This window comes from Molothrus ater, chromosome 18 (genome assembly GCF_012460135.2).
Source record: "Molothrus ater isolate BHLD 08-10-18 breed brown headed cowbird chromosome 18, BPBGC_Mater_1.1, whole genome shotgun sequence".
Lineage (NCBI taxonomy): Eukaryota > Metazoa > Chordata > Aves > Passeriformes > Icteridae > Molothrus > Molothrus ater.
In genome coordinates this window covers 2998194-3016878 of record NC_050495.2, presented here as the reverse complement: position 1 = coordinate 3016878, position 18685 = coordinate 2998194, and the positions used below count along the sequence as shown (strand labels likewise).

The 18685-nt window shown below is 48.9% G+C and overlaps 1 protein-coding gene across 6 annotated transcripts in view; it reads left to right on the top strand.

Annotated features, from left to right (window-relative positions):
- Nucleotides 1-18685, top strand: part of KDM2B (lysine demethylase 2B) — a 104056-nt gene that overhangs the window by 75598 nt on the left and 9773 nt on the right. For all 6 annotated transcript variants that reach the window (XM_036392987.1, XM_054516734.1, XM_054516737.1 and 3 more), the window contains 2 exons: nucleotides 12617-12841; nucleotides 15974-16117. In XM_036392987.1, the coding sequence (XP_036248880.1) occupies nucleotides 12617-12841; nucleotides 15974-16117 (369 nt within the window). The remainder of the gene's footprint in view (nucleotides 1-12616; nucleotides 12842-15973; nucleotides 16118-18685) is intronic.

Sequence of the window (18685 nt, the reverse complement as noted above, 5' to 3'; positions counted from 1 at the left end):
ACAACTCTTATGTCCTAGTTCAGATGAAGTAGATGGGAAGTAGTGAGATTGTGGATATTTAGCCTGTCAGACTGTCACTGCTAGTGTTGAGAATACAACTGAAATATTGGTTAAAACTCTTGAGAAAAGTGTCATGAAATTTGCCCAGGCCCAACAGTTAAGATCGTATTTCATGTGAATGGACACTTACACCAAAACAATGAACCTTAGAAAGCTACTAGGTAACTCTCTTATTCTGATACAGGTCAATAATTGTGATTCATAAACATCTCAGTGGGTTTCCTTTTCAAAAATGTATGTGCTGGCCTACAGAAAGCAGCAGCAGCTCAAATCACATCTTTTCTTCAAGGACTTGCATATCAACCTACTTGAGATCTAATTGTTTCTGTGTAAATATTTTTTTCTAATACCAGCTAAATATAATACTCTGTAAAGGTGCATAAAAAGTTTCAAGGGAAGGTTAAATCAGAAGTGTGTTTGTGCCACATAAAAAACTTTATTTCACTTCATTATTGAGCATCATAAACTCTAGTGTGTAATAGGAAAACACAGATCCTGTTCAGGGCTGGCAGCAGCAGCTGCAATCTGCTGGTACAGGAGATGCTCAGGAGTGAGTGAGTACAGCACAGGGGTTGTAGTCGTCCTCCCCCAGCTTGGTTTTACTACTTAAGGATATTTGCATGAGAATAAAATCTGGTTCTTTGGCACTCATCTGCTCCTGCTGTTTATTCTTCGCTTGAGGTTATTGTCTCAGTTTGTGACAACATAATTGGTTTCTGTGGAGAAGATTATGATATTGATGAGACTTATATATGACTTCAGGTGAGGTGCAATCAAAGCAACAGTTCAAAATAGAAGGTGCTGTCTGTTTTCATGCAGTTTTCACTATGGCTCATTCAGCAGCGTAATTAAGGATGTTATTTATTACTGAACTGTATCACACTAAGCTGAAGTAGGGACGCAGTTCTGCCACTGCAGGCAGGACTGGGGTCACTGCTGCTTATTTTGTGTTCTAAACTGCTGTAAACTCCACCAGACTGGGCAGCTAGATGCTGTTCACACAAGGGTTGCTCACTATTTGTTGTAATTTAGTGTTCTCTAGTGCAGACAAGCTGCAAGAATTGAGCTGGAAAATGCTCTCTTAATAGTTCCTTCTGTGTATTAAATATTCCTTTGAATGGTTAGCTGCTCTTGTACAGGATAAGATTTTTTGAGAGCAATTATAATCAGAAACAATTATTTTATTGTGCTGTTTCCCCCTTGCTGATTCCCAATTTGCTATTTTATATCATACCCTATCCCATTTTTTTAAACACCATCTCTGCAAAGTTTACCTAGGGTTTGGAAATCATTCCAAGATCTGGGCATGTGTGAGCTGCCTGTCCTAACTCCGGCTCTGTAATTAGAGCTCACTTGTCACTTGTGGTGCTGTTGCAAGGGCAGCGTGGCCATGCTGTGGGTTACACTGGGAAGGAACCTGCTGCAGCCAGGAGAGGCCAATGCCAACATCAGGAGTGCTGGAATGTGTTGCAGATTGAGAGGAGTAGGATGATCTCTGTCATGATTTAATTTGCTGCGAGTGACATTTTGTCCTGGTGTGACTGGTGGATTGTCCTTGGGGGATGTCACAAGTTATTTTTTTCTCCCGTCTGGATTACGGAGCCAAAAGGCCGGAGGGACAGACGGGTGTGAGCCAGGTGAGAGGGAGCCTTGCAGGGAACTGGGCTAGTGGAGACTTGGTCTGCCCAGGGGCAGGTGTGGGACCAGGCATTTTCCTTCTGGATGTCATCTGTCCTCCTGCTGCTGCTGCTGCTGCAGGCCAGGTGTATTATGGCACCGCTAACACGGCTGGAGCCACGTTCTTGCTCGTGCTTGAAAACATTGTAGGCCTGTCATGAGATGCATCCCCCCCTTCCTCTCTCCTCCAGAAGGCATTGGGTTCTGAGATTACCTTGTGATTCTGAAAGCCAAGGCCTTAGGCACATGCCTTTCGTGCCTCAGCTTTCGTCTGCTCCTGCTCCCGGTTGTGTAGGAGCACAATGGGGGAAGAGGGAAACCTGAGGAGACAGGCTGAGCACATCCCATCGCCTTCTGGGAGCCCCTTCAAGTGTTGGGAGTAAATGCTTTGCTCCCGGCATGGTGGATGAGCAGGATGGGGAGAACACCATCACCTACCCATCATTTGAGTTTGAGTTGGCAAGGCCAGGAGTACAGCACTCAGTGGATATTTAATGTACTGAAAATAAGGAAGGGGCATAATTACACGATTCACGTGGCTTTATCAGCAATTGCCTGTAAATATGTGTTTAAAGTTTGTGTTTTGTTACTTAAACTTGAGGGACCAGGCTCGGTGTGGATCCTGGTGTCACAAGGGCTGTGTTGCTGCTTGCTCCCATGCCAGCTCTTGCCTGTTGCTGCCTCTTCTGAGCTACCCAGAGTGGTTGTGCCGTGTGGTAATTCAGACCAGGGAACCGAGCTGAAACTAGTTTGGCAAAAATCCTGATGCAAGGACCATTAGATGTGCTTCTTTATGGCTTCTTGGTTGCTCAGCACATGCAAATATTTAATCTCATGTTTAATTCTGTGTTGTGGGCGTAGGAGCCGGAGGCAAAATCCTAACAACTTGAGTGGAATCGGGATTTCCCCTGAAAGCAGGCCCATAAATCCAATGGGAAATTTAAATCTCCAGCACTCAAATACAGGCCTGTGACCCTCAAGTTCTGGAGGGCCAAGGCAGCGTCCATGCGGAGGTGCTGGCCCGGGACCTTTGGATCCAGACAGGTCCCCGGGTGACCGATGTGTAGCATGTCACACTGCGGAGAGGGCATTTCATTGTGAAACCCCAGCAGCGGGGCGGGATGATCAGAGCACGGCTAGAAATGGTTCCTCGGAGCAAGTCAAAGAGGGGGTGCCTGCACAAGGAGCAGCAGCGTGAGGCCAGATGCGAGCAGCTCCACCAGCCGGGTCGCCTCATCTTATCCCAGCGCTGGTTCTGCCGCTTGCAATCTGGAAGTTTGCTCGGTGCCTTCCTCCTGCCGAGGAATGGAGGTTCCGTGCCGCGGGAGGGGAGCGGGCAGGTAGCGCGGTGCAGGGTGTGTGTGCGTGTGTCTGTGTGTGTGGTGTCTGTGTGTGTGTGTGTCTGTGCGCGTCTCCTTTGTCTGAGCAGCCCGAGCAGCGCCGAGCGCCCCGCGGGCGGCCGCGCATCCTCCCCGCCCAGCGCCGCTCGGCACACCCGAGCCTCGGCCCGCCCCCGCCGGCCCTCGGCACATCGCGGGGCTCGTTACCGCCGGGGGACTGAGTGCCGGCCGGGCGGCCGAGCCCCCGGTCCCCGGCCGCGCCGTGTGCGGGGGGCGGCCGCGGTGCCCCGGCCGCGCGGTGCCCGCTGTCCCCGCAGGCCGGCGGTGTGGAAGCGGCCCGCGATTGGCCGTGCCGGCAGGGCCAGCCCCTTCCTGGCTGCCTGGCATGAATATGCACGGCCCCCCTTCCTCCTCCTCCTCCTCCTGCATGTGTGTGTGTGTGTGCGGGGAGCGGGGCTCCGCCAGCAGCGCCGCTCCAGCCATGTCAGCTCGGCTCCGCCTGGGCCCACCATGAGCCATGGCCATGTCTGCGAGCGCCGACGAGGAGGACTACGAGTCGGAGCCGGAGCCCGAGCCGGGGCCGGGGCCCGAGCTGGGGCCGGAGCAGGTCCGGGGCGGGCGGCGAAGTTTGCAGCGGGAAGGGAGGGGAGGAGGCCGGGCCGGGCAGCGCCGCGCCGGCCGCGGGGACGGGAACAATGTGGGGTCGGGAGCGGCCCCGGGGCAGCGCCGCCCGCCCAGGGACCGCGCCGGGCGGGGCCGCGGAGCCTCCGCGGGGCCGGCCCGGGGCGCTCGGCCTCGCCCGCCGCGGGCGCCCCGGGCACCGCGAGTTCGGCACCTCCCAGGGCCCCGAACGCGCCGCGAGCGGGTGGTTGTTGCCTCTCGGGGGCTGCCCTGTCCGCGGCAGAATTGTTATTTTTTTTCCTATTAAGATTCCTCAAATAGCTGAGAGGGCTGCGGGACTTGGGGGAGAGTCTGATGCTGAGCCTGGCTACCTTGTCTTCGTTTGATTTATAGCCAAAGCCTCCTTTCCATTCCCAGGGACGAGGGATGTAGAAGAAAGAGAAGGATGTGTGCCGGAATGAAAAGAGAACTTTTATTAATACTTGCAGGGTTTATTCTCTCTGAAGGCTTTTTTTTTTTTTTTTTTTTCCTGTGGGGGAAGGAGAATAAACTTCTTAAATTTATGAAGTAATCTGTGAAAAATAATCCAGAACATATGTTCTAGATTGCGTATTTTACTCTCTAAGAACTGCCTAAGCAATTAAAAATGCACCAGGAATAGTATTAAACATGTGTATGTAATTTAAACATAAACTTGATAGTTTTGTTCTTAACTCGAGGTGTTTCACTCTTTAAAATAGCCTGATATTTTCTTTTTAGAGACAAGTTTCTACGTAGTCCAGGTGTTGAGACTATCTTCCAAAACCCATCTTGTTTTGAACAACTTTACCTTGTTTTGGTTCAGAAACGTGCGAAGAAAACAGGGTCGGAATGGAGTTTGGGGTGGTGGTGAGCCGTGGGTGCTCCCCAGGGATGGCAGAGCTGATGCAGAAACCTTGGGGGGGCACAACGTGCTGTGCTGGCCTGGTCAGTGTCAGTCCAAGAGCCTGAGCTGAGGTTTGCATGAGTAACTTTATTAAGCCTTTACCTAATTCTGAGGATTGTGTGGATGTGCAGGCCTGTGCTGCTTTTGAGTTCACTGCTGTGCTCTCAGATATAGCAGTTAAATGTCCCAGTCCTCTTCCTTTCTTAAAAATTTTTCTCATGCCAGGCCTTTTCCATTTGTGTCTGTGTCTTGGTGCAATCACTGCACACTTTTTAAAAAGAGCTAATGCTTGGGAGAGCAGATTGGTCTCAGCTGTATTGTACCAGCTGTGAAATTGTTGCTTGGAGGTGCTGGTTCTTGCTGGATGAATCTGGAAAGTTGGTTATGTTCTGGGATTCTTCAACTCTTCTAAAACCTGAGGCTTTCATAGCATTTTTGTGTCTTAGAAGTTTAAAACAAAAATTAATGCAAGACAGGGGAAATCTTTCTTTTGGAGTTTATTAAGAAACTTGGTCTGGTCCTAAACTCTTAACGCAGTGACCTATGTACCAAAGAGCTGTGGAATGTTTTCCTTTCTGTTCAGAACTGTTCCAGTGGTAAAACACCTCATGTAGTTCTAGCTGTATTTTCATACAGGCCTGCTTTAATATCTGCTTACCCTCTTTTTCTACACAGGACATGTCAAATCAATATTATGTTGCTTTTTCTACGGTGATAGCCCTTATGTGTAACAGGTGCTTCACATCTAAGGGTGCAGTTGAACAGCACAATTTCAGTGCTTGGGTAGAAGCCACAGGTTTTGTCACTTTTTATGCTGACTTTCATTCCCCTTTCCCTGGTCTGTGTCTCACCTAAGAAGGCAAAAGGACTGTGGAGTTTTATATCACAGAGCACGCAGGATTTACCACACTTGTGGTAGTTGCCAGCAGTGCTGGGGGCTTGGAAGAGGGTGGGTGCTGGAGCTGTGTCATGGGCAGCACCTGCCCCAGCCCACCAGGTTGCTGTGCTGCTCCTGGTGTGAAGAAATTTGATTTCTGACTGTGTGTAAACAGAGAAAACTGTGCCTGTTTGGGGCAGGGGGATTTGTCCCAAAGCAGCAGTAAAAAAAGCTGTGTTGTGCCCCGAATCTAGAACTTACTGGGGTCTTTGTTTTAAGAGCACCTACTTTTGCTGAAGCTTATCTCCCAAAGCATGTTTTTGCCAATATATCTTATTCCACCCTCCAGGCCTAACTTCTGCCTCCTCACCACCAGAGGAAAATAAACAGGGGCAGTGACAGTGGCACTGATGTGCCAGTTTATCACACCCTAAACAACATTGCTATGTTGGCAGAAAAGCTGCTGGAGTGTCATTAACACCCAGATGAACCTGCAAAGTATAAACTTTTATTTTCTTTCTATTTTCTTGTGGGATATGAGTCTGATTCAGTAGTGGAGTTCTGTGTAGTTACCTGGAAGGGTCACCAGGAGCTACTTTGGTTGTGGTAGGAGAGGATTTTGTAGGTATGGAGTGGGGGAGATGGTGGCAGTAAACATCTGGAGAGGATTAATGCTGGTTTGGGATAGCTGGGACTGAAAAAGTTCCAGTGCCTTCCTTTTCCCTTCGATGCTGCTGTTGAATGAGGGACCTTGGACTTGAAGGACACCTCCACCCCAGCAGGAGTGTATTCTGAAGGAGGGTGATGTAACTGTAAGCACTCACTGTGAGAGGAAAACAGCTCTCCTGGAGTTTGCATGTGCAGATTTTTGGGGAGATAGGCTTTAGTCAGACATGGTCCGTGGTGTTGGCATGTGCTCTTCAGTTAATACAGCTTTTAAGGATGTTATTGGCATCAGTGGGATTTTTTGCTCTCTTAATCTAGCTTCTTCCTTGGCCCCACTGCATTCCTGCAGTTACATCATCCTGTCCTTCCTTCTTCCTCTGAGTTCTTCCTTTGAGAAGGGTTTCTGTTAATTGCTAAACAGATGTAAGGGTTTAATACAGAAGAACTGTTGACTTGGCTGTGATTATTCCCAGGCTCCTGAGGGAAGTGGTGGAATCTGTGGAAGAGTTAGGAATACGTGTGGATGTGGCACTTGGGGCCGTGGTTCGGTGGTGAACATGGCAGTGCTGTGTTAATGGTTGCACTCAGTGATCTCTGAGGTCCTTCCAACCTGAACAGTTCTGTGATTGTGCAGTGCCTGGCAGTGTGAGTGTTACAGGCTGAGGCAGCCAAGGCCAGTACCCATATTTTGGGGTAAAGTTACCAGGTGTGCACCACTGCTGGGAATGTCAGTTTGGGATTCTAGTGGGAACGCCAGAACTCCCTGCTTAAGGAGGCTGGGAGAGGAGTGTGGCACTGGAGCAGGAGGGGACAGCGCTGCTCACTGCCCTGGGCAGCACACAGTAGTCTTGTCCTCCAGAGCTTGCACCCTGGTTGGATGGGAAAATGCACCTCTGGTGCAGTGGGAAAGGACAGAGAGCTAACTGACCAGAAGCCTTTGCTGTGCCACCCTGTGGTGTCTCCAGTGCCCAGTGTTGCCCACGACCCAGCCCCTTTAGGGTGGTGTTTTAGGTGACAGCAGTTAGGAATTGTGGGTTAATGCATGTAACTTCTGTAAAAAATGTTTTCCCCCTAATGTTTATTTATCAGACCTTTTAAAGAAACAAGTGGTTGTTAGATTTGGCTATCCTAATTCTGCTAAAACAATCTAATTAGGATGCAGTGCCACATAAAGCTCTAAGCTCAGGACTGGCACCTTGCAAGGCCTGGATTCTCATCTTTGGGTGCTGTCGTGGTTGTGTGGATGTGGTCAAACTACAGTAAATGAGAATAATCAGAATTTGTCTGTGTGTTACAAAAGGAAATCACTGCTGCCTTGCAAATGCAAGGGATGTATTTGTGTGGCACAGCACCTTGAAGCAGTGAGCACTGCACACATAAAAGGTGCTGTCTAGGGGAGATGTACACTGTGGATACTACATGAGCTGTTCAGGCTGTACTTGGTTGAAGTGAAGTGCTCCAGGGTCTCGCTGACCTGCCCCCTGAGGAGCCCTTCAGAACAGCCCCACACGTCTCTGGGTTTTTTGTGGAGGTGTTGAGTCTGAAATAAAGGTTTGGTGCTGCTGGCAGGAGTTTAAAGCAGGTCACTGAAGCTGAGTGGTGGAATAAGAGCTGTGCCCAGGTAAAGGCCACTTGCAGAAGAGCTTGTTTCTAGGCTGCAGGCTTAGTCAGCCTTGCTTTGAGAACCAGGACCTCCCTCCTGCTGGACTTGGTCGCAAGGTCAGCTGATCTTCCTCTCTAGGGTGGAGGAGTTTGTGTGTGAAGTTGCCTGGTGACATCTCTGGCAGATCCCAGTTGGTGTTGGGACAGCAGCTGGGGAACATCAGCACCTATTTAATGATGCATTTAATGGCTGATAGCTCTTGCAGTATTTTCTCCAAAGTTTGGTGTTCATGGTGTTTTTTGTTTGCCCGAGGTCTTTTGAGTTGTTCTTTGTAATTGTGAAGGTTAGAAATTTGCTGCTGTAAACATCAGGGTTATGTTCCTGTTGCAGTAAGGGTTGTGCTCAGGGCAGAGGCCATTCCTTAGTGCCTCTGGTCCTTCTGACCCTGCTTGTGGTTTTTTGGTGACAGCTGGGCAGGGCTGGGACATGTGGCAGTGTGCTGAGGTACCTGTAAGAAGGCAGTGGAAACTGCCCAGCAGCCAAATGTTTGTCCATAGCCAGGATAAACTCGTGTTCTGAGGAGAGGCTTCCAGGTAGCTAATTTCCTAGGGTTGGTTTAGAATGGTGAGTTTATTCCCAGATCTGCACAGCCCTGTTGAGAGACTCTTTAATTACTGGTGACCACCCCACCAGGTGCCCTTACTGTGTTGAATTTGGTGGGGTCTGTAGGAGGCCAGCACTTCAGAAAATCACTGTATTTCCTGTTGGAGGGGTGGGCATGTTTAAGCACTGTGGTGTGGGAGGGTGAGCCCAACTTCATGACTTGTAAATGGTTTTGTAGTGCATAGGACAGTACATGTGATGGCCCACGTTCACCCCCAGGTGCTGTGTCTGCTTAGGGAACAGCAGCAAGTTACCTTTTTGTGTCATAGCAGCAATATGGACAGCACCAAAAAAATCCCACAAAAGAAACAAAAAACCAAAACGAAAAAAACCCCAAACAAAGCAAACAACCCAGCATGGTGTCCTGTGCAAGTCCACCGGCTTCCTAGGCTTCAGTGTAATAGAGATGTCAATTTAAGATATTTATCCTAATACATTTCAGCAGCTGCTTGCTCTGCCTTTGTGGAGAGCTTGGCAGAGCGGCTGTCACCACTCCAGCATCCCCCTGCCTCTCTTTTGAAGACTTGCTATGGCCATGGAAGTTATGAGCACAGTTCTTGTGGGGATGTTGGGTGGAGAACATGGTGGCTGGTGATGGTGTTCCAGGCAGGATCTGTTTCAGCTCCCTGGCTTCTCTTGTAAGGTTTAAGGGGGGAAAAAAATCTTCAGGTTGGGTCAACCTTTGTTTCCTTGACAGCTCTCAGAGACAGCTGTGGGCTGCTACAGAGTCATCAGGTCCAGGCTGTGCTTGAGAGTTGCATCTCCTTGGGAAAGGAGATGGTGGGGTCCCCTCCAGAGGAGTGAGATTGTGTCACCCCAGTGGGTGTGACAGCCAGTCCTGAGCCTCAGGCCCTGGAGCTGCTGTTTGCTGGGCACCCAGCACAAGGAGTGCTGCCATCCCCTGCCATGTGCTCATTATTTGCAAGACAAATCCGTGGAGTTGTGCTGGGAGGGTGGCAAGTGGCACTACAGAGATGGGGACAGGAACTTGAAGGAGATTTTACCCAGTCTCATTACCAGGCCTGGTATGTTGTAAAACTGCAGTCTGAGCTGGAAATCCTGCAGCATCTCCTCACTAACATCGACCTGGAATTTATCTGGCTGTCTGCCATGTGCTAAATAAACCCCAAGCCATGTTGGAGGCTCCTTCTACCCCCTTGAATCCCAGGCCAGATTTTCTTCTGTAGAGGTTTTTAAGCGACCACTTTTGGAGCCCCTTGAAACTAGATACGAATGGGAATTCCTGCAAGGCCTCTCCAGCCTTGCTGGCTGCGACATCCTGGAGTGAAAACGTGGCTTGGATTGAGGATTGGTTGGTTGGTAAATTAGTACAAACCCAGCTAGTACAATTTGCTAATGAGCAGTGAAGAGGTTTGGGTAGGCAAGAATGTTCCATATGGTGGGATGGAGGTCTGCACCTCTGCTGTGTTCTGGTGGTGTCTGGAAGAAAATCTGAGTTGTGTGGTGTGGTCTGACTTCAGGCTTGTTCTTGTACTTTCACCTTCCTGCTTTTCTGGGCTTTTTGCGATTCTCAAATTCTGCTTTCAAGTGATGCCTTTTATCACTTGTGTCTTTGCAGTGTCCTGGCACTTAAACTGTTGTCCTCAGAACTGGGACTTGGCTCATATCACTGTGGTAGAAGCAGGAGTTGTCTTTCAGCTGGAAAAGTACAGAGTTTGATTTTTCCTTGAAAGCATTTAAAAACAGCATTCTCACGGTGTCATAGCTGTTGTTTGCCTCAAACTTAATCATGTTGCTTCCCAGTAGGAAGGAGTCAGGTGCTCACACAGAATCTTCCATGTGCTGTTGTCCAAGGGGAGCTGCCAAGGTTGTTGTGCATGTTTTGGTTTAACTTGTTCCCGCTGCTATCCAGCCTTCAGTTCGTGTCTCGCCTCCCTTCCTAGCTGAAGGAGACTCTAATAGAATGGAGGAGTGATTCATGCTGAGGAAGAAAATTATCTCTTATCTAGGTTGCCTCTAAGCCAGTCCTGCCAGAGCCGACTTTATCCTTGAGAGGCTGGAAAGTTGGTCTAGAAGGTAAATATTTATCCTTTAGAGTGTCTGACATTGATCTGCAATCCAGGCGGCCGCTGCGGTTGCCGATGGGAAGGAAGCTCTGCTCGTCCGTGTTCACACAGCACAGCGAGCTTCAGCCTGCACGCGGAGCAAAATCTGTTCTGGAGGAGTGGAATTAAAAACTTTGCAGAAATTTCTGCAACCTCATGGACTAAGTAGTGTTTTCTCCCACCTCAGTACTGATAGTCTGTAGGAGAGAAGACTTAAGGGGTCTAGCTCCTGACTGCTTCGCTCTTCCAGCACTGAGATTCCTGGGATGGAGGCTGTTAAAATATCAGCACTTCTCTGCATCTTAGAGAAAGTCACTGGAGCTTTGCTAAGTCAGCTGGGAGGAAGATCAAATACACTGCAGTGTGGCTTCTCTTCAGAGTTGTACAGCAGGACACTTGGGGAAGCTTTTGTACAACCAAGTGTACAAGAGATGTTTGCACATCTCTTCTTTTAAAAACTCTGGTGGAATTCCTGCATGGCTCCTTACAGCCAAGCTGCCCCTGCCTTGGTGATTGCCCAGAATTCAACAGAAACAGAAAGTGAAACTGGGTGGTCTGTTGGTCATATGCTGAGATGTGCAGAAAACGGAAGAGTTGTATAAATGCTAAACCAAATGAACTTAGCGGTCCTGTTATTATCATCTTTATGGAGAAAGCTGTCAGGGGTCAGTATGAGCCAAGCCAATTCTTGCATAATTAGCTCCATACAATTACATGGTATTTAGTGATGTCTGGTTGAGCTGTAAGTTCTTGTGTATAACAGGGAGTTTCTGATGAGAACACGAAATTTGGATGTCCAGAGTGAATATGTTGCAGTTAACCTAATAATGTCAAATCTTTTCATGCTCCTTTAGTTTCTGTCTTAAAGGTCATTGAAATCTAGACCTGGGATGCCCTTCTTAGCCTTTGCACATCATCAGTTGGTGTTCTGTTTTTGAGCACTTGCTGGTGTTGGATAGGAGGGGAGCTACCATGGAAGGGTTTTGTAGCATTTGTGTTTTATTTCCTACTTTATTACTTGGCAGTAGTTCATACTCTCCTGATTTTTTAGGGATATGACTGGGGGCTTGAGCCGTTGACTGAGTGTTTCTCTGTTGTACCTAACCACCAAATCCCTTCTGCTGCTGCTTGGACTCAGCAGAGGAGGAAGTCCTTCTGGTTTAACCTGAGCACAAATCTAAGATATCTCTAGTCCAGAGCTCAGCACTGGCACAGGTCATCTGTTGACCTAAGCCAGGTGCCTCACTTAGGACTTGATCTTGTGGTGTTGAGCTGTGCCTAAATCTTTTTTCCCTGCCCTCCTGTTGAAATGGGCTTGCTCTGGCTTTGGGATATCTCATTTGTGTCCTGGCTCCTGTATAATTTTATGGCCCATCCTTTCTTGGAAAAGTGATGGAGCTCCTTCATGTTTAAGAGTGACCGTACACATCTGCTGAGCCTTACCTGTGTTACCTGTGTGTGTGTAATTCACTAACAGGGCTCAGTTTAGCACAGACTCAGCAGGGAGCTGGATGTGCAACTGGCCCCTGTGTGTGTGTGTGTGTGTGTCTCTCACAGCTCACCCCGTGTGTGTGTGTGTGTGTGTGTCTCTCACAGCTCACCCCGTGTGTGTGTGTGTGTCTCTCACAGCTCACCCTGTGTGTGTGTGTGTGTGTGTCTCTCACAGCTCACCCTGTGTGTGTGTGTGTGTCTCTCACAGCTCACCCCGTGTGTGTGTGTGTGTGTGTCTCTCACAGCTCACCCCGTGTGTGTGTGTGTGTGTGTCTCTCACAGCTCACCCTGTGTGTGTCTCTCACAGCTGACCCCGTGTGTGTGTGTGTGTCTCTCACAGCTGACCCCGTGTGTGTGTGTCTCTCACAGCTCACCCCGTGTGTGTGTGTGTGTGTCTCTCACAGCTCACCCCGTGTGTGTGTGTGTGTGTCTCTCACAGCTCACCCTGTGTGTGTGTGTGTGTGTGTGTGTGTGTGTGTGTGTGTGTGTGTGTGTCTCTCACAGCTCACCCCGTGTGTGTGTGTGTGTGTCTCTCACAGCTCACCCTGTGTGTGTGTGTGTCTCTCACAGCTCACCCCGTGTGTGTGTGTGTCTCTCACAGCTCACCCCGTGTGTGTTCTCTTGCAGAACAGGGCCGTTGGCCGGCCCAAGGGGAAGCTGGGCGCAGCCTCTGCGGTGAAGCTCGCTGCCAACCGGAGCACGGCGGGCGCGCGGCGGCGGAGGACGCGATGCCGCAAGTGCGAGGCGTGCCTGCGGACGGAGTGCGGCGAGTGCCACTTCTGCAAGGACATGAAGAAGTTCGGGGGGCCCGGCAGGATGAAGCAGTCCTGCATCATGAGGCAGTGCATAGCTGTGAGTGTGCCCGGGCCTGCAGCTCGCCTGCAGAGTCCTTTCCTCCTGCTGTGTCTCCTGGCTGACCAGTTTGGGGCTGGGAGCTCTCCCTGCCCTCCCAGCTCAGATCTCTTTTTCCCAGTGCTTCTCATCCTGCTCAAATCCTAAACCAGAATGCTACTAAAACTTAACAGGGTAACTTTCCTTTTAGCAGTGTAGAGGTGGGGATTGTCATTACATCAAAAATCAGTGCTCAAATCATCCTCAAACTCTGGGATGTGGGGGAAAATGGGAAGAGTAGGAAGTTCTGATTCTAAGGATGAAGAGATGTGTTGGTTTGGATGTTGGAATTTCCTGAGAAAAGCTGCCCTGCAGTCATCTATGCCATGTTATCCACACAAATTAGGATGAGAGAAATCCTTGACTGACAGCCTCCAAGATTTTGGTGTTGATGACCCCAGCCCCAAGCTCCCAGAGATCTGAATTCCAGTTTGTTTGCTGTTACTTAGGCATAGAGCAGAGGGTCTGGTCTGGATGAGGTGGAGAGCCATCAGTCCAGGGTCTTGTCTTCCTCAGGAACTGGAAATGGCTGTCAGGGACAGAGCATCAGAGCAGGGCAAGCAGGCAGTCAGTGTCCTGGGCTCCTGCGATACATTACTTAGGAGCTTCTTGAGTCACAAGCAATAGCTTTCTGTTTAACAAATATTGACAGATTAATCTTCCATTAAGTTGTTTAAGCAGCTTTTGAATCTGTAGTGTAGTTGCCATGCTGACTTGTGGAGCCTCTTCTCAGGTCTCATGTCTGCAGTGACTCTGTTCAAGGCTAAAAATCAGCTTTAGTTTTTACTTTAATTCTTTAGAAGGTCTTGTTTATGCTGTTGTTATGGGATTGGCTTTCTTTTGTTGTTGTTTTTTTAAGGAAAGGAATGTTGTTTATTCATAACTGAAATATCACCCTATCTATACTGATTTCTCTCATTACAGTTCCCTTCACTTAGTATTTGGAGGTTTTTCTTTTAAGTCTTAGGAGATGACCAAAGTGGAGGGATTAAATGACTTCACCTAACAGTGATAAAGAACTGATAAGCACTTAAGGTTTCCAGGAGTTGCTCCTGGTAGCTCACTCCATGTTCTGTGCCAGGCTCTGCACTGTTCCTGACACAGAGGATTGGGTTCAGCACTGCTGGATCTTTCAGTAAAGTACACAGAATATCCACCTTTCTGCAGAGTGCTTTTGCAGCTCAAGTGTCTTTTCTTTGAACACTTGATTTCCTGGAGTGTGGCATGAATTGAACAGCATGGATGAAGAATTTATTATTCTCCAGGGGCAAGAAATAGTGAAATCATGCTGCCTTTTAAGTGGAAGGATTAAATTAGGGCTGCAGTGTGCTTTCTCATCCTCACTGATGAAGGAAACTTTCATACTAAGCTGTTTCACTCTCAGTAACACAGGCTGAGCCTTTTGGAGATGATCTGGGCTCTCTTCTAGCTGAGTGTAGTCATCTTCTGTCTTCCAGTGAGGATTTATTTCTCTTCTTGTGCCTAGAGTTTTACTTTCAGTTAGGACAGAGGTAGCCAGGGGTCTCTGATTACTTGTCCCACTTTCACATGCACTGACAGTGACTTCTCTGCACTTTCTAGGTTGGTGCAAATATCAGGGAGATTATTACAAATTCTTAAAGCAGCAAAGGCCCAGAAAATTAAGGAATTGAAGTGTTGTACCTTTCAAGGTGCTTTACATTTCTGTAAGCAGTCCTGTTGGCTTTGCTCTTGTTCTCTAACAATTCAGCTGTAATAATATCCAGCAGCTTCCAGCCAAAAAGACCCTGCAAGATGCTGAAGCTGTATGGAAGTAATGATCCCTACTGTTCTGGGACTGTGCTTGCCTTGGTTAATAACACTGACAATATTAACTAGACAGACTTTCATTAAGCTCAGCAGCCTTCAGAGAGCCCGTGGTGCTGCTGTTCAGAGAGCAGGAACCTCCTCTGCATCACCAGTTCCATCAGGAAGGGAAGCAGCAGTGCCTGGGACACTGCTGCATGGAGTGGGGCTGGGAGGACACCCTGGACAGCCAGGACAGAGGCAGTGGTGGCACAGAGGAGATGGCCTGGACACCCTTGCTCCCAGCAAGAAAAACTGTACTGCTGTTTGCAAAATGCTCTGTGCTCTAATGGCTCACTCAGCTGCGCTTCCCCCTGCCTGAAACTTGCTGAAGGATGCACTGTTGATGCTGAAATTTGGGTTGGTGTGCAGGTGTTCTCTTAGGGATTGATTCACTCCATCCACAAGAGACCCTTGCTGGGAAAGCCCCATCTCTGCTTCTGCTGTGTGGTAGTTAAGGACTGGCAGCCCAGTCGATGGCACTTCCCTTTGTGGGCAGCTTAGGTTCTTCCTTTTCTTTTTTGTAATGAGGTTTGTACCTTATTGCTGCAGACCAGAATTTTGTTCATCATTAGCAAAAAGGTGGCTTTTTAATTAAAGTGGCATTCAGTGCTTTGACATGGGTGACAGGTATGTGAGATGCTGCAGTTCCCTTTCTGCCTCAAAGAAAAAAAAAAAATCTGTGTGATCTCACTTGTGACACTTGCAGGAGAGAATCCTCTTTCCAAATGAGCAGAGCTTTTTGCAGTGCTCAGGCTGGGAGCAGGGCCCTGGATAATGGACTGCCAGTCAGGAAAAGGGCTGTGCTTGGTTCTGTTGTGGGCTTGCTGTGAGACCTGGATCAGGTCCCATAACATCTGTCTGCCCTGCCTGTAAAATACGGGAGCTGCCAAATTGCTCCTCGGATTGTGAAACCTAATGGATGTGAATAGTGCTGTTCTAGGGTGATTCTTTCCCCTCCCATTGTACACTGCTGAAGTGACTTGCATGCCAATGTCTGTGTCATCTCACAGATTCGAGGAACCCACCAAAAATGCATTTTCATCCATCCCAGTAATGTTCCCTGAGCCTGTGTGGCTACAGGGTGAAATGTGTCCTGTGGAGCTTGATCTGGTACCAGCCCTAATTTGTTACAATTTTTTTTTTGCCTTCATGTCAGTTTTCACAATAATTTATCCATAATAAATTATGGGTACTGTAAATGCACATTGAGCTCTTGTGTTTCCATGTCTGCCATATCTTGATCAGTTCTTTCTGACCCGTGAACAGCCGGTGCTGCCCCATACTGCTGTGTGTCTGGTGTGTGGAGAAGCTGGGAAAGAGGACACTGTGGAAGAGGAGGAGAGCAAGTTTAATCTCATGCTAATGGAATGCTCCATTTGTAATGAAATCATACACCCAGGATGCCTTAAGGTGAGTACAAGGATGTGATACACGTTGGAAACAAATGCTGAATTAGTTATCACCTTAATGTAAAAGTGGTGCACAGAAATTGGGAATGTTTTAGGTTTTCATCTTTGGACAGTGAGTAAGGGAGCAGAGAGCAGGTGTGAGGAGCAGGGTGAGCTCTGTGGCACGCACAGCCCTGACCAGCAGGCAGGGTCCTTGATGTAACAGCATTCCCTGGGACCCTGGCTTTGGAGTGTGTGAAGATCTCGTGGGTTTGTTTCTTTCTCTTTGCCCCTTGTTTAAGGAAGTGAGGTTTGAGTTGGGATGGGGAAGGCAGAGCAATCTGCCTGTACTTCAGGGTGAGATATTCCCAAATCCATGTCAGTAGCTTCTTCCTGAGTCCCACAGAGTACAGATGAACAATTGGCTGCTCGTGTAGGTCCGGACACAGATGTGCCTTAGGGTGGCAGCTGGCTCTGAAGATGTGGGGAGCAACTGTTGGAGCAGGAGTGCAGCTCTGGAGAGCAGCCTGAGCCAGTGGCAGGCTGCAGGAGTGCTCACCCTTGGCTGACTTGAGTCCTGTGAGCAGCTGTATTCTTTGCTGGTAACAAAAGTGTCATTTTGGGCATATCTTCCTGCATTAGCATTGAGAAGCTGCCTTTCTCCAGAGCTGGTTTCTTTCAGCTGATCAGCCATTTCCTGTTGCTGATTTGTTTATGGTTAAAGTGATTTGCCAAGGCAAATGTGTTCTGACACAGCGTGCCCCCCAAGCAGGGTTTGGGCCCTTCTGGGCTGTCTGGGAGGAGAGGGGTGTGTGTGTTCCTCTGCAGGCCTGGGTGAAGCTCTCCTGGCCTTTCATTTCTCCTGAGCTCTGTGCTGTCATTTATTAGAGCAGAATGTGGGGAGCTGGCAAACCAGAGCCTTCTCCCTGATTCATGGAGCTGGTGCTCAGTTCCTGCCACAGATGGGCTCTGGAAAGGAGCTTTGCTTGTTTGGCTCTGCTTAAAACAAAACTTTGGGGGCTGATGAAGCAGAGGAAGGAGCTGCTCATTTTCAGAGGTACCTTAATTTTGCTTTGCTGTTCCAACCCTTGCTGGAAGTGCCCTGTGCACCCCCATCTCTGCCTTTGCAGGGTCAGTGGCACCTCAGGGCTGAGTTCAGAGGGCAGTTGTTGTCTAGTGGCAGCTCAGGTATGACTTCCTCTCCCCATACTACATTTGGGACTAGTACAGGATGTGGGTCAGATCTGTGAAGTCAGGCAAGGGCTGTTTGCTGTCTCACACGTGCGTGGTGTTCTGAGTGAGCTTTTGGTAACTAGGAACAGCTCTGCTTTGGCTGTTCCTGGCAATTAAGCACTGGGAGATTTACTGTGTGCCTTGTGTGCTTTTATTTTGATTTCTTATTGCCTCTGCTGAGTTGAAATGGTGGGTAACTGGCAACTGGTGCTGTTTATTTCCTGAGGCAAAAGAGCACTGGTAGAATTTCAGATTCATCTTGGAAGGTGAGAGGAGACTGCTCAGGAGAACAGCAAAAGGAAAATGGAGCCTCTTCCTTAGATCCTTCCTTGCTCTTTATTCCCATGTTCCATGATTTCCTGCAAGGCAGAAATCTCTAGCCATGTTTACATGTTGCTGCAGCCCTTGAGCCCTGAGGATGGAGCCCATATGAGCCTTTGATGCAGCCCCAGCCCCAGGGCAGCTGCCTTCCTGTCCCACTGGGGAAACAGCACCATGGGAACTGCTGGTCATCTCCAGCTAAATCTCTGGCAAATGTACTGCTGGGGGAGACTGGAACAAGCTGGATCAGTGCAGGTGTCCTCTCCTGATTTATTCCCATGTGCAGTGAGTTCCCTCCAAGATGCATCTCCCAGAGCTTGTGCAGTAGTTTGGTGCATGCAGGGGGTGATTTATTCTCCAGGGCAGGTTGGTTGTGGTTTGAAGTCCATCTTCTTCCAGCTCCCTGATTAGGCTGCTCATGTTTTGGGGGTTTTTCTCCATGAAACAGCAGTGCCAGAGGACCTCTCTGAGGAGTTAAATTAAGGGTGGCTCAGGTGCACCTGTGCCCTGGCACTCTGAGCCTTGAGGGGCTTCTGTGAGGGCCCTGGGTACCAGAGCACACACAGAGCTGGGGACAGCAGGGTGTTCCATGTCCTCACAAGGGTCACAGGAGCTTCCTGACATCCTTCTTTCCTTGAAAATACCACACCAACACAAAAGCTGGTTTTGCTGAACGGGTTTCTTATGAAAATGATCTTGGTGAGAGTTTCGCAAGCACAGTGCTGCTTCCAGAGGGAGCTCATGAGATTTTGGGATGAACACTGCCCTGCATTGTTCCACAGTGTTTGAGTTGAACCAAGAGTGGGGAATTTTTCTTGCTTCATCTCAAATTGCTGGCATTGCTGGCTAGCATGTCTGAGTGCAGCATCTGAAGCTGTTTCCTTAGGGAGAAGGGGTTCCTTTCTCCACTAGGAGCCTGTTCTTTTCCATCTCAGCTGAATGTGGTGATAACAGTGGAAGTGAATATTTGGGTGCCTTGTCAGAGCAGCAGGGATACAGAGGCCTTTTCCAGCACAGCTTCAGCCCAGGTGTGTCT